This window comes from Kogia breviceps, chromosome 15 (assembly GCF_026419965.1).
Source record: "Kogia breviceps isolate mKogBre1 chromosome 15, mKogBre1 haplotype 1, whole genome shotgun sequence".
Classification (NCBI taxonomy): domain Eukaryota; kingdom Metazoa; phylum Chordata; class Mammalia; order Artiodactyla; family Physeteridae; genus Kogia; species Kogia breviceps.
This window is the reverse complement of record NC_081324.1, coordinates 60,483,721-60,497,763: the sequence shown is the minus strand read 5'-3', so window position 1 is coordinate 60,497,763 and position 14,043 is coordinate 60,483,721. Positions and strand designations below refer to the sequence as shown.

Sequence of the window (14,043 nt, the reverse complement as noted above, 5' to 3'; positions counted from 1 at the left end):
GAGAACACAAAGTAGCTTTCTGTTGTTTTCAATACTTAAAACTTTAGGCCAAGATGTGTTACTATACACAATAGAATACTATTCAGCTATAAAAAAGAATAAAATCCTGCCATTTGCAACAGCATGGATGGACCTAGAGGGTGTCACGCTATGTGAAATAAGTCAGAGAAAGACAAAATACTTCATATGTGGAATATAAATAAAACAAACTATATTTTGAATATAACAAAAAAGAAACAGACTCACAGATATAGAGGACAAACTTGTGGTTACCAGAGGGGAAAGGGGAGGGGTGAGGGGCAAGTGAGGGGTTAAGAGATACAAACTACCATGTATAAAATAAATAAGCTACAAGGATATACTGTACAGCACATGGAATATAGCCAATATTTTACAACTATAAATGGAGTACAACCTTTAAAAATATTGAATCACTATGCTGTGTCCCTGAAACTTATATAATTTTGCACATCAACTATACTTCAATTTAAAAAAAACTTAAGGCCAATTATTGGAAACAAGCCATAAACTAAGGCTGACAGATTGTAATGGTAAACACAAACACTTGAATGTCACCTAGTCTGAGCAGCATTTTACAATCAATAGTGCTTACATCTGGGCTCTGACATTCCTTATGTGAAAACCTTTTAATGCCATCACAATAAATCAGTAACTTAATCTAGCACTGACAAAATGAAATCAACAACTCTAAATAGCAAAATAATAATATGAATCTTATTTTTGTATAATCTTTATTTTGAGGCAGAAAAGTTAGAAAATAATTCCTATTTTTTTTTACTTTTATGAGTAAAACATGGTGTGTGATAATTTTAATTGAAATTCTTGACAAAGACCTCCTCTCTCTCTCACATACATTTTATAGATTTGTAATTTTCCCCCAACTGAGTGCCTGCCCAGAAAATTGCACAAGTGAAAAGTGCACAAATTTCCAGGTACAGAAAGAGCATATGCAAAATCATAGATTAGCTTTAAAACTGGAACTATATATGGATAAGTGAGAATCAGAGTTCTCCACCAGAAAACAATACTGTTAGCATTCAAAAAGAAAAGTCACAGGCTTCCCTGGTGGCGCAGTGGTTGAGAGTCCGCCTGCAGGGGACGCGGGTTCGTGCCCCGGTCCGGGAGGATCCCACATGGCGCGGAGCGGCTGGGACCGTGAGCCACGGCCGCTAAGCCTGCACGTCCGGAGACAGGCTCCGCAACGGGAGAGGCCACAACAGTGAGAGGACCGCATACCGCAAAAAAAAAAAAAAAAAGTCACAGCCATAAACCCTGTAGTCCAAAGTGCTGAATGCATTCTGCCAGAGCTTCAAAAATAAATACAAAATTGATCAAAGCAGAAGCTAGGCCTCCAAGGAGCCAACAACCAGGGGAGCAGCTCAGTTTGAACACTCTGACATGTGAATTCAGAGAAGGAGTCCCACACCTCCGACTCCAAAAGAATGCAAACATCAAAAATAGGTCAAAGACAAAAGAATCCTTTGAACAAAGCTGTAGGAACTCTTCAGAGAAACTTTCACCTAAAACAAAATTTCTTCACACCTATCAAAATCACGTGAGAGAAGCAGCTATGTTAGTATTGTGTAGATCTTTAAAAATCCATCATAAATTTTTCTTAAAAGGCAAGTTTCGGGCTTCCCTGGTGGCGCAGTGGTTGAGAATCCGCCTGCCGATGCAGGGGACACGGGTTCGTGCCCTGGTCCGGGAAGATCCCACGTGCCGCGGAGCGGCTGGGCCCGTGAGCCATGGCCGCTGCGCCTGCGCGTCCGGAGCCTGTGCCCCGCAACGGGAGAGGCCACAGCAGTGAGAGGCCCGCGTACCACAAAAAAAAAAAAAAAAAAAAAAAAAAAAAAAAAAAAAAAAAAAAAAAAAAAAGGCAAGTTTCAAATTCATTTAAATGTGTTTATTTTTATGTAACTAAGGACATAAATTCAGATTCAGGCCTAATTCATTTATCTTATTTTCTATAAAATAGTAGCATTTTAGCCAAAACACTCTTAAATGATAACATGTTATCTCTGGGATTATGTAAAGGTCTCCCCAATTATCAAACATGACGGCCCTTTCTTAACAAAGCTTAAATATCAAATCCATCTTCTAGAAATGTGCATGAACCGATTTAATGGAAAAATTAAATCTAGTCTCTTTATTCTAAATGTGTATGATTTAACTCATCATGAAATATGCATGAGCAACAGTGAATGTTATAGCCTCAAACCAAGACACTGAACCATGGGAACGTGATGACAACAGCACAGATGCCACACAGGTCAGGACTTGCATCCTACACCAAGACAAATCCACCCTGCTCTGTAAGAAATAGAGTCTTCTACTTTAGACAGCATGCATTTTGCTTGATTTTAGACACCCAATATGAATTACTTTCCTGCCAGTATGAAATGTAAGTTTTCATACACACGGAACGTAGAGAAATGGAACCTCAACTTCACTAATGCACGTTAAGAGCCGCACCTGGACACAGAGGTATCCACATCTGGGACCTAAACATTTAGCAAGAACATTGTGGCATCCCTCAGCTGAACTCAGGAAATACTTAGACGACTGTCAGTAACTGTGTCTTGTGGCCAGAAAGCGTCCTGATCTCAGATGTCCTTCCTCCCTGCTGACCACCCTCCAACGCCCAGCCTCACGGAGGCACCCAGGTGAGGGGCACCACACACACACACACACACACACAGCATGGGGGGGGGGGGTCTTTGTTCAACTGGAGGGATCAAGGAAATGAATGAGGTTTAGGACCCGTGTCAATTTTCCTCACAAGTGAGTATTTGTTCCCTTCCTTTGAAAACTGGAAGTGAAGCTAATCTTTAAAAACCAGTACATGTGGCGCGAGCCCCATACCTGACACTCTGTAGATGCCTTCACACTTCATGCCATGCTTCTCCACATAATCCACACACTCCCGGAAGACGGCCGGCAGCCGAACGCCGTCGTACATCATGGTCCTCTCCACTGCATCAGCCAGAGGAATCCCAAAGATGGGTTTGAGATTCGGGACATCTATCTGAGGCACCTCTGGCTCCTGAATTGGCTTCTTCTTTTTCTTCTTTTCCTTCCACTGTTTAACCACGTCAGCTGCTGTCAAGTCTTTTGACTTTTTCTCTTTATGTTTTTCCTCTTTGTGTTTTTCTTCTTTATGTTTTTCCTCTTTGGGTTTCTCTTTTATTTTAAAATCCTTCTCTTTCTTTTTAGAAAAGCTGGGCTTCTTGAAAACATGGATCCCCTTGGACCTCTTCATTTTGGAAGGACTTTCTGCTTCATCTCCAGAGCTATCTTCCTGAAAGGCGGCATAGCCTTCAGCTGCCAAAGAAATGCAGGGAGCATGAGTCAGATGTCTGCTGAATGTCAAACTGTCCATTTTCAATGTCTGAAAACAGGACAAAGAAGTGCCACCTGGCCCTAGCTACCTAGCTTTTCACCCCATAGCCAAGCCCTCCTGGTACTCTCAGCAATTCATTCAATGGCTTCCCAGCTAAAATGAGGCGTTGCCGTAACGCCTCCTGACCACAAGAGGGCGACAAGCAGAGAGCCAGTTACCCTTGCAACTGGTTTTATTTTATACACGCGTGCAATTGGAATTTTTGCAAACCAAATTATTATAAATAATCATTTATTATCTTAATTTATGTATTGTCTCCACAGAGGGCTAATGGAGAGAATCCCTATATAATGCACAGCACTCTTTCATCAGCTGAATAAGGCCCTCTAACTTACACACTACTTAGCTTAGGTTTCTTCATATTTGGTTCCTATAACGTGAAGCAATCTCCAACCATGACACGAAATGCACTACTGTTCAGACGCTCCCGTCATCCCCATCACACTTTGCTCTCCTGTCTCCAGTTGTTAAGTTCTTTCTGCAGATGGCAGCTGGAACTGAAGCCTCATTGGGGGAGAACAGAACAAGGAAACTCCCTAATCTCGGGATGGTGGCCACTTCCCTGCATCAGAAGCCCTGGTTTCACATTGATAACTGTTTAGTATCAATATTAGAGTTATCCTAGTTTGGTTTCACTGTTCTTTTTTTTTTTTTTAACACCTAAAACTCTCCTTTTCTTTAGCCAACTACCTCACAAGCTATTTTATAACAAAAATTAAAGGTATTGCATACATTTCCCTCTAATTAAAGTACCAATACCACAAACCCCACACCAACCAGAATGGCGAAAGTCTTAAGGGCATAATACCATGACAGAAAGCAACTGGAGTTCTCAGACACCACTGGTGGGAGTGTCAACTAGTACAACCACTCTGGAAATTTTTTTGCAGGATCTACAGATACTGAAATGAGCATGGCCTGTGAGCAATTCCACTCCCAGGCACACACACAACAGAAATGCATAAACTTGGACAATGACGTTCACAGAAGCACGATTCATAACACACGCTGAAGACAACCCAAACGACCAATAACAGTAGAATGGAAAAATTAAGTTCTAGTATATCAGTACAAAATCCAGCAATAAAAATGAACAAATTACTGCCATATGGAATAACACGGATGAATCTAACAAACATAACACTGGGCAAAAGAAACTACCCACAAAAGGAAATCTACTTCCATGTACAAAAATCCAAAATCAGGCAGTGTCCGGATGTGCTGGGCATTCCCTCTGAAGGGGCAACAGGCAATTTCTAGTATGCTGATAATGCTCTATTTCCAGAGTCTTGTACAATCAGTTAATTAGCACAGGTGTATCCATTTGTGGCAATTCATCAAGTACACAATTTGTGCATTCTATCCAAATGTTATGCTTCAAATATAAATTAACTTAAAAATACTGTGAAACTAAAAGCACACTTACTTAAAATAACTCACCTGATTTGCTTTTAACATGCTAAAAAGCTATGTCTAAATGATACATCCTTACAGAACAGGAATCATAAATGGAATGCATGGTGGCATTTGCTTAAGAAAATGAATACATACTTTTTTCACCATGTACCCCAACTGGCCTACACAACCTCGCCAAGAGAGTAAGACTGTATAAGGACAAAATTTCAGTATTTACTTTTCATACTTTTATTTAAAATTTAAGAAACCTCCACCAGAAAACTTCACCACTTCTGGAAATTCAGTATTTTTATTTCTGAGAATAACACCCTAAAATACAAAAAATGAGATGCAGAAAAATAAAGAAAATATAAAACAAGAGTCTTTGGATATATTCCTACAAGATAGCAGGTACACATAATTAGAATAGAAATTTATCTAAACTTTAGCTACAGCACAGAGAAAATGGCACTTACTCCTTTTTTCCTTTTTCTTAAATTTTCCTTTTTTCTTCCCATGGTCCTTCTCATCATCAGACACTATATCGGGAGGCTCGTGGAGGCTGTCATGGGGAGGCGAGGGTTCGCCCGTGCGGTACAATCCAGGAAACTTAGTGGGGCTGATCTCTTCAGAGCTGGGGGTGCGGGTGAGCCCACTGCCATGCTCCACCCTGCGGTGCTCACCGGGGCTGCTGGTGGGGGGCAGGAAGCACTCGGTCATGCTGCCTCCCTGACGACAGTGAGGAGGGCGTCTGTTACCTGCCCATCACCCCTGCAGAGGGAGAGAGCACATCACAGTCACCCAACGACCACCAAGACACAAGGGTGCCAGACACACACACACAACACAGCAACTAATCTTGCATTTACAAATCAAAAATATTTTTCTTCACAACCCCCCTTTAAAAATAATTGTTCATTTTGTCATCTCAAGTTACATTCGTGCACCACACATTTCAGTTCTCAAAGAGTTGGTTGAAAGCACTGGATCTTCAAGTGTGAAAATAATGAACCAAATGAAAGTGGGTTCTCAAAGTAGGACACAGTTTCCTCTAAAAAAGAACCCACCATTGTAATGGGCTTCATTTTGGATTGCTATCCAACATAAAATCCTATTTTTTTTAAGTTATGGCCAAATAACTACGAATAATAAATTAAGAAGACTGTTAATATAACTACACATGAATAGTTCAGTATCAAAATTTACAAAACAATTAAAGTGATATATACAGATCATTAGCCGTAGTTCTATACTGCATTGGACAATTCATATGTTGATAACAGCTATTTTATCTTGGACTGGAATTATGTTGAAAGAAACAATGGAACCCTCATTTGCTCAGTCCTAAAATACACAAACAATATTTTTGCTAGAATGGACACTACAAAGGACAAATGCGGATAAACAACAAGGCCCTACTGTACAGCACAGGGAACTGTATTCAATATCCTGTGATAAACCACAATGGAAAAGCATATTAAAAAGAATGTATATATATGTATAACTGAGTCACTTTGCTCTACAGCAGAAATTAACACATTGTAAATCAACTATACTTCAATAAAAAATAAATTTAAAAAAAGAAATTAAAAAAACCCAAAGGACAAATATAAGAAAAGTTCAAGATTTGCTTGCATTTTTTTCTTCATTAGACAGATGGTACACAGAACTGTGTTTAAAAGTTACTTGGATTAGTTCTTATTCCTCTTTAATGTCTTCATGATATTAATTTGAAAAACTATTAGAATCACTTGTTTCTCTTTGCACTCACTTTTAAGGTGATTTTGCAATTTTAAAAATCCACAAACACAAGTGATAAGACTGCTACTTCTGACCATAAACAAAGTCAAAAGACAAACAAATGTGAAAAAATGTGTAAATTATGAGAGCTAATTTCTCTAAAAAGCAAGGAGTTCTCACAAATCAATGAAAATCTCAACAAATCAAGACACCTACACAAAGAATGTGAAGCAGTTCATAGAAAAATGACTAATATCCACATGAAAATGTTTAAGTACAATTACAATTTTAAAAACAAAATAAGTTACCATTTTTCTAACATCAGACTGGCAAAGAACAAAAAAGGTGATTAATACCAAGTGTTGGTAAGGATGTGATCAAACACTTGGGAGAATATCCACTGACAGCTGAAGTGTAAACTAGCACAATCTTTTCTGAAAAGCAATCTGGCAATATCTATCAAAATTTTATTTTTTAATGTATTTATTTTTGGCTGTGCTGGGTCTTCGTTGCTGCGTGCGGGCTTTCTCTAGTTGTGGCGGGTGGGGGCTACTCTGTTGTAGTGTGTGGGGGTTTCTCATTAAGGTGGCTTCTCTTGTTGCAGAGCATGGGCTCTAGGTACATGGGCTCAGTCGTTGTGGCTCATGGGCTCTAGAGCGTTTTGGGGCACGGGCTTAGCTGCTCCGCGGCATGTGGGATCTTCCCGGACCAGGGCTCAAACCCGTGTACCCTGAATTGGCAGGCAGATTCTTAACCACTGTGCCACCAGGGAAGTCCCTATCAAAATTTTAAATGTGCTCTCTTTGATCAAAGAATTCCTCTTTTACAGAACTTATCCTTCAGATATACTTTTACAAGAATTCATAGATGTGTACATGAAAATATGCATTGTAGCGCTGTGATAGCAAAAACAACATAATCTAAACGGCTATCGATGGAAGATCAGTTAAATTATGATTGATCCAAATAATGGAATATAAACACACACATGCAATTTCTGAAATAGTTAACAACTGTTAACTCTTGGAAGTTGTAAAAGGGAAGGAGAGAAAGATTTCTTTATTTTTTATTTTATCCTTTCTACATATTTTGAGCCTTACCATGCTCATCTATTACTTGTATTACTATTATTGGGTTTTTTTTAAACAGGCCACTTTTTTTAGTCTCATAAAAATTGTTTTTGACCATATTTAATAGTGTGGGGAAAGCAATTTTATTTACAGCACAGTATCAATTTTTAAATAAACATATGCAAAAAACTGTAAGAACAAGGGAACTTTAAAAATAATTATCTGTGAATTATAAGATTACATAAGTGATCTTTTTACTTTTCTGCATTTCATAAGTTTTCTACCCAGTATACATTACTGCTTGTCTAATCAGGAAAAACATTAAACAGGAGAAATTCCATCAAAGGAGCTGTAAGTATCACTGTAATTTTTTAGGTTTTCTTCATGGGCCCTGACTTTGGCTATTATTTTTTTAAAGTATTCTATTCTTCCCTTAATTGAAGGGATGGTCCATCCCAGGTTTGAGAGTTTAAAGAGAGCCAAGATCCCACCAGCCTATCAGTTACACATCACAGGTGAGGAAACTCGGGTCCGAAGACCCGGGAAGCCAAAGCACAGGTGCGGGGAAGGAGCACAGCTCGACACAGATGGACCGCTGACGGGTATCCTGTCCCCACGGACCCGTGTCGTACACCTCCCTGCATGCTGTCTACCTCACGCCCTGGAACCCAGCCCTCCTTCCAGGATCTTTGCAGGGCCAATTCATACTCGTCTTTTAACATTAAGCCTGCAGATGGGTACAAGGAATCTTTTTGGAGTGATGAAAACAGTCTAGATTTGACTGTGGTGATGGTTACAAACCATAAATTGACATTTTAAGTGGGTGAATCTTATGGCATGTAAATTATACCTAAAAAAAACTGTTTTAAAAAAAGGATCAAGTACCAGCCACACTTTCTCCAGGAATCCCCCTCATGCCCACCCTGCCCAGTCTAAGCCATGCCCCCCTCCTGTGCCCGCAAAATCTGCGGAGCACACCTCCAGCACTGCACAGGCCTTGCTGGGCTTTAATGACCTGTTCGCACAGGGCCGTCTTGCCCAATAATTCGTGAGTCCTAGCATTTAACACAGCACAGGAGGAACAGGAAGTAGTCAGATGTTTGTTTACTTAACAATCTAATTAGTCTCTTCTATGTTCTCAACAGGCTGTGTCCAGGCTAATGACACAAAGATGAGAAGAAATGAACAAGCCCTTAGCCTCAACTTTTAATTACAGAAACAAAGAAAGGAAACCCACATTTTATTTGAGTTCCTGTGGCTTCAGGAACTTTCATATACATTAACTAACCTTGTATATCCTATGAGAAAAGTGTTTTTCCATGTTTACAAACTGCAGAACTAAGGCTCAGAGAAGTGAAGTAACTTACCCTATGCCACACAGCAAGAGATAAAACTGGGATCTGCTTGACTCGAAACACACATTCTTTCCAGTAACCTGCCCTCTACACACACACACACACACACACACGAGGGCACACTTATGCCAGGAGGAGAAGGGCATTACAGACACAAGCAAAAATGTGGGTCTTGTTATGAGAACAGCAAGAAGACAAGTCTGACGGGAGCAGTTTCATGAAGAAGCAACAGAAAAGACACTGAAAGACAAGGTGGCTCTGAACTGAGAGCCAACTGGAGCCAAGCTGAGGGGCTCACGCACCACGCGTGGGTCATCACCAAGTCCAAGGGCAGGAAGTGACAACACTGGGGCTAAGAGGAATGAGGGCAGGACCGCGAACAACAGAATGCCAGGCGGGTTTAGACCATTACCCACTCTGTGCTGCTGCAGCAGCTGGTGACTTACAATTCAGTCTCCACACTGAACTGACAAAGAAGAGTTTTGTTCATGACGCACTGAACAGATTATCTTACAAAAACTACTCCAGAGAAATAGCTGTTGACCTGACTCAGCCACAGTTGGGAGGAACGGAAGGGAAGTGGCTATCAGCACACAGGAAGGAGTGAGGCCTGAATAGAGGGCGATTTCAGAGGAAAGAACATGCTGGCGCTGGGACAGTTCTGAGCACTGGAGAGCCACAGCAAGCCTGAACCTCGCTGAATAAGAGGGCAGAAGAGGGAGGCCTCGAATGGTCCACAGTAAATTTCAGCATAAACAGCCAAAGGAAAGAAAATAAAATTAAAAAATTAGAAATGCCTACTCCTGAGGCAAAAGGAGAAATGATGTAAACTAGTAAACGTTTAAGAAAGAATACGTATCCCTATTCCTCCTGGTGAACACAGCTAAGAGAAGACAACAGACTGACAGGTAGAGCAAGAAGGCAGACAGGCTAGGGGCCTCGGGATTCGAGGACAAACACTGTTCCCTGAGTTTTCTTTTTGTCTCTACATCGCAGACTTACAGCAAAAGAAGCCAGACGGGCGGGCTCAGATAAAAACAACAACAGAAGCCTGCCCTCTCCAGCTGAATGACCAGAAAGGGACAGCTCTGCCAGACAGAAAAGTTTCAGATAATAGTGGTCTACTCCAGCCAAACACCACAGAAAAGTAATCAGGACAGCATGGTACTGGAGCAAAGACAGACAGACAGGTTAGAAGAACAAAACAAAAAATTCACAGGGAATCACATATACACAGTCAACTGGTTGTCAACAAAGGTTCCAAAGGAATTCGGGGGGAAAGGAAAGTCTTCAACAAGTGGCATGGATAACCATGTGGGGAAGAGAGGTGGTCAGCTCCTCCATCACATCACCTACCAAGTGTAATTCATGAAAAATCACAGACACGAGCCTTAACTGCTAAAAACTGTAAAACTTCTAAAATAAAACATATTTTTGAGACCTTGGGAGAAGACTATCCCAGACAGGACCAGAAAGCATTAACTATAAAATTAAAAATTGACAAAGTAGACTTTTTAACAGAAGCAAACACTTCTGCTCATCAAAAGACACTATGAAGAAAATGAATAATCAAGGCAAAGACACGGAGAACAATTTACTGTGTGTATGTGTGTGTCTGTCTCTGTGTATGCACCTCACAAAAGACTTACACCCAAAATATATAAAGAACTCCTACACTTCAACAATAAACAGACAATCCAAAACAAAAATGGGCAGAAGAGTTGAGCAAACAATTTACAAAGGAAAATATATGGTCAATAAGCCCACAAAAAAGCTCCACATCACTAAACATCAAAGAAATGGAAATTAAAACCACAATGAGCTATCAACAGACACCATCTAGAAGGGCTAAGATTCAAACAGAACTACAATTCCTAACATTGGTGAGGATGTGGGGCACTGGAAAGTTAAATATATTGCTGGTGGGAATGTACCATTTAACCACTTCGGATAAGCATCAATATTTGGCAGCATCTTTTAACAGTTGAACCCTTACCATATGACCCAGCAATTCCACTCCTAAGTATTTACCCAAGAGAAATGGAAACATATGTTCATGCACAGACATGATCCGAGTAACTTTATTCATACCAGATAAAAACTAGAAACACCTGCATTTCCAGTAACACTGGATAAACAAACTGTGATATGTTCACACAATGGGATATTAGCATTTTTTAAACGAACAAACTACTTATACATACAACAGAACATATGAACTTCAAAATACAGCATACCAGACACACTAGATTACATAATGTGAGACTATTTATAGGAAGTTCTGGGACAGGCAAACTCACCTCTGTCAAAAGAATCGAGGTGTGGGGTGGTGGGGATGTGGGGGAGAGGCAGGGACTGAGCACGAAGGAGCACGAGAGAACTTTCTGGTTTGATGGCTACGTTCTGTCTCTTGACAAGCATGTGGGCTACATGCACGTATACATCTGTTAACACTTTTTCTATTGAAATACCATTGTTACATTAGCTTCAGGTGTACCAGTGGTTAGACATTTACATCCGTTTGGAAATGAGGACCCTGGTAAGTCTCGTAACCACCTGTCCCCAAAGTCATTTCAATACTATTGACCATATTCCTTATGCTGCACGTTACATCCCTGGAGATTTTTTTTTTTTTTTTAGTAACAGGGGGTTTGTACCTCCTTAATCCCTTTCACCTATTTCAACCCTCCACCTCCCTCCCTTCTGGCAACCACCCATTTGTTCTCTGTATCTATGAGTCTATTTTCATTTTTTGTTTGTCTTGTTTTTTCGATTCCACATACAAGTGAGATCATACGGTATCTGTCTTTCTCTGTCTGACTTATTTCACTTAGCATAATGCCCTCTAGATCCACCCAAGCTGTCACAAAAAAACATTCAACTGGGCATATCACTGAAAATAAATTAATAAAATCAATAAAATCCCTCAGATGGGGGGGAAAAAGAAGCCATGGAAGCTATACAGAGAAGATCATGAGCCATTAAAACATATGAACTCTCCTTCTCAAATGCTGCTACTCCCACCTTTACCTGCAGCGTCCCACCTCTCCCCACACCCCAGATCACTACAACAGGGATGCCTATCCACTAAGCCTGTGGCTGGTACCTGTGCGAAATCTCTCTCCAGAGAAAACTGAAGATATAAAAAGTTACTTCTGCAATATCTAACAAAAACTATTAAAAGGATAGAGCAAAAACCATACATCTAGAATCTTACTTTAGAACCCCCCAAAATTATAATACCAAAATGAAATTTTTCACATAAAAAGAACAGTTATGACAGTTATAACTGAGGTAAAGCCAAAAAAAAGTTTCATAAAACTAGACTCAAACTTAATAATTGCTTAAAAACATCCACTCCTTCCAAAGAACTAGGATATGCATTGTTCTTAAAATAGTGTTTTCTGCTCATGTACCACTATTAATCAGCACACATAATAATAATCATTCACCCGTGCAAAGGGACAAAACAATATAAGTAGGAAAGACAGATTGCTAAATTAAAGTCTCCTGAAATGAGCTTTTGAGAATAACTCCAATGATTTTTTAAACTTGATAATATCAACACAGAAATAGGCCTCGTCCAGAAAACCCATAGCTTGCTTAACTAGTTCACAAATTAAGCAAATCCAGCATTTATAAACTTTCTTTATTAAATACCAGGCTGTAAGTCACTGGAAGGAGCTTTTCCTCATTTTTATGGTTTTTAAAAATAATTTGTAAATTAAGTCTCTAACCCAAATCTCTACAAGGGAATCCAAACACTGATTCATTAGTACCTCACATACTGAACACTAACCAGCATTAACCTACCATCTGGGAATGTCCAACTCTGTAAGCAGTATTTGCACGTGCAGTACATTCTTATTCTTCAAATTTTCTCAGAATTAAAGGACAAAAGTGTCCAGATCACAAGGGACCACCCCACATCATACATGAAGAGACCCATGCCAAAGCACATCATGAGGTTTTGGGGTACAGAGGACAGAAGGATGATCCTGAAAGACTCCTGCCTGGCAGGGAAGAGGGCAAGCAACTTACATACAAAGGATCACGATCAACTTGTCAACAGGAACACTGGAAACTTAAAGACAATAAAGGAATATCTTCAAACCTCTGACAAGACAGCTAGTTCCAAGGACCATTCAAGTGCACAGGTAGAATAAAGACGTTCCAGACACACAGTGGCAAGGACTGTACTCCCCCCATACACTTGTTCAAGAATCCTGATGCCCTGAAATGCAACCCTGATGGGCAGCAAGGAACCCCATGAAAAGCAGGCCTGTGACCAGCTAGTGACACAGTCCCTGTGACCCAGGGGAAGAAGGGCTCCAAGGACAAAGAGAGTCACAGACATCTGACTGCGGAAAAGAAGAGTAAGAAAGACCTGGTAAAGAACCGCTGGAGCTTTTGGAATATATCTGTCATGAGAACAGAGTAAAAAGCAAATAAAAATAAGAGATAACCATAACTCTAAGAAAAAGGGAAAGGTAGATGAGAAAATGAAATTGTAGTCTACTGCATGGCTCAGGGTTACACAGTATTTGTGTGATCATCACCATGAAAACAATGGGTGCTGACAGAATCAAACACCATACAGGGCAGGATGATGCTGGAGGGCTGGGGGCAGGGGGCCCGGAGAAGGTCTGAGACACCCAAATCCTCATCTACCCTAACATCTAGGTTAACACAAAACGTCTAAAACTGCTATCTTCAAAAACAGCAGCTTAAAGATATTATTTAGATAAAGGAAATAAACACCAAAAAAAAAAAAATAGCTGAAAGGAAAAAACTAAGAGAAGGGTGCAGGAGAGAGGCGGGGAACAGTGCAAGTCTTTAAACCGGGCTGGGGTCCCCAAGACCACCCGCAGGGTCGGCGATTCGCTAGATGGACTCACATAAGTCAGCACACAGTCATGCTCACGGCTGCGATTTATTACAGAGAAGGGACACAAAGCAAAAAAAAAAACCAAGGAAAAGGCACAAGGAACCAGGCACACGCTCCCGGGGGTCCCCGGGCAGTGGAGTCACAGGGACATGTGTGAAGCACCGTGTGCTGGGC

The 14,043-nt window shown here is 40.5% G+C and overlaps 1 protein-coding gene across 2 annotated transcripts in view; it reads right to left on the bottom strand.

Moving 5' to 3' along the window:
• Nucleotides 1-14,043, bottom strand: part of RALBP1 (ralA binding protein 1) — a 58,516-nt gene that overhangs the window by 31,597 nt on the left and 12,876 nt on the right. For both annotated transcript variants that reach the window (XM_067014575.1, XM_059041262.2), the window contains exons 2-3: nucleotides 5,293-5,587; nucleotides 2,884-3,342 (exon numbers count right to left, since the gene is read on the bottom strand). In XM_067014575.1, the coding sequence (XP_066870676.1) occupies nucleotides 2,884-3,342; nucleotides 5,293-5,536 (703 nt within the window). In that variant the 5' untranslated portion in view covers nucleotides 5,537-5,587. The remainder of the gene's footprint in view (nucleotides 1-2,883; nucleotides 3,343-5,292; nucleotides 5,588-14,043) is intronic.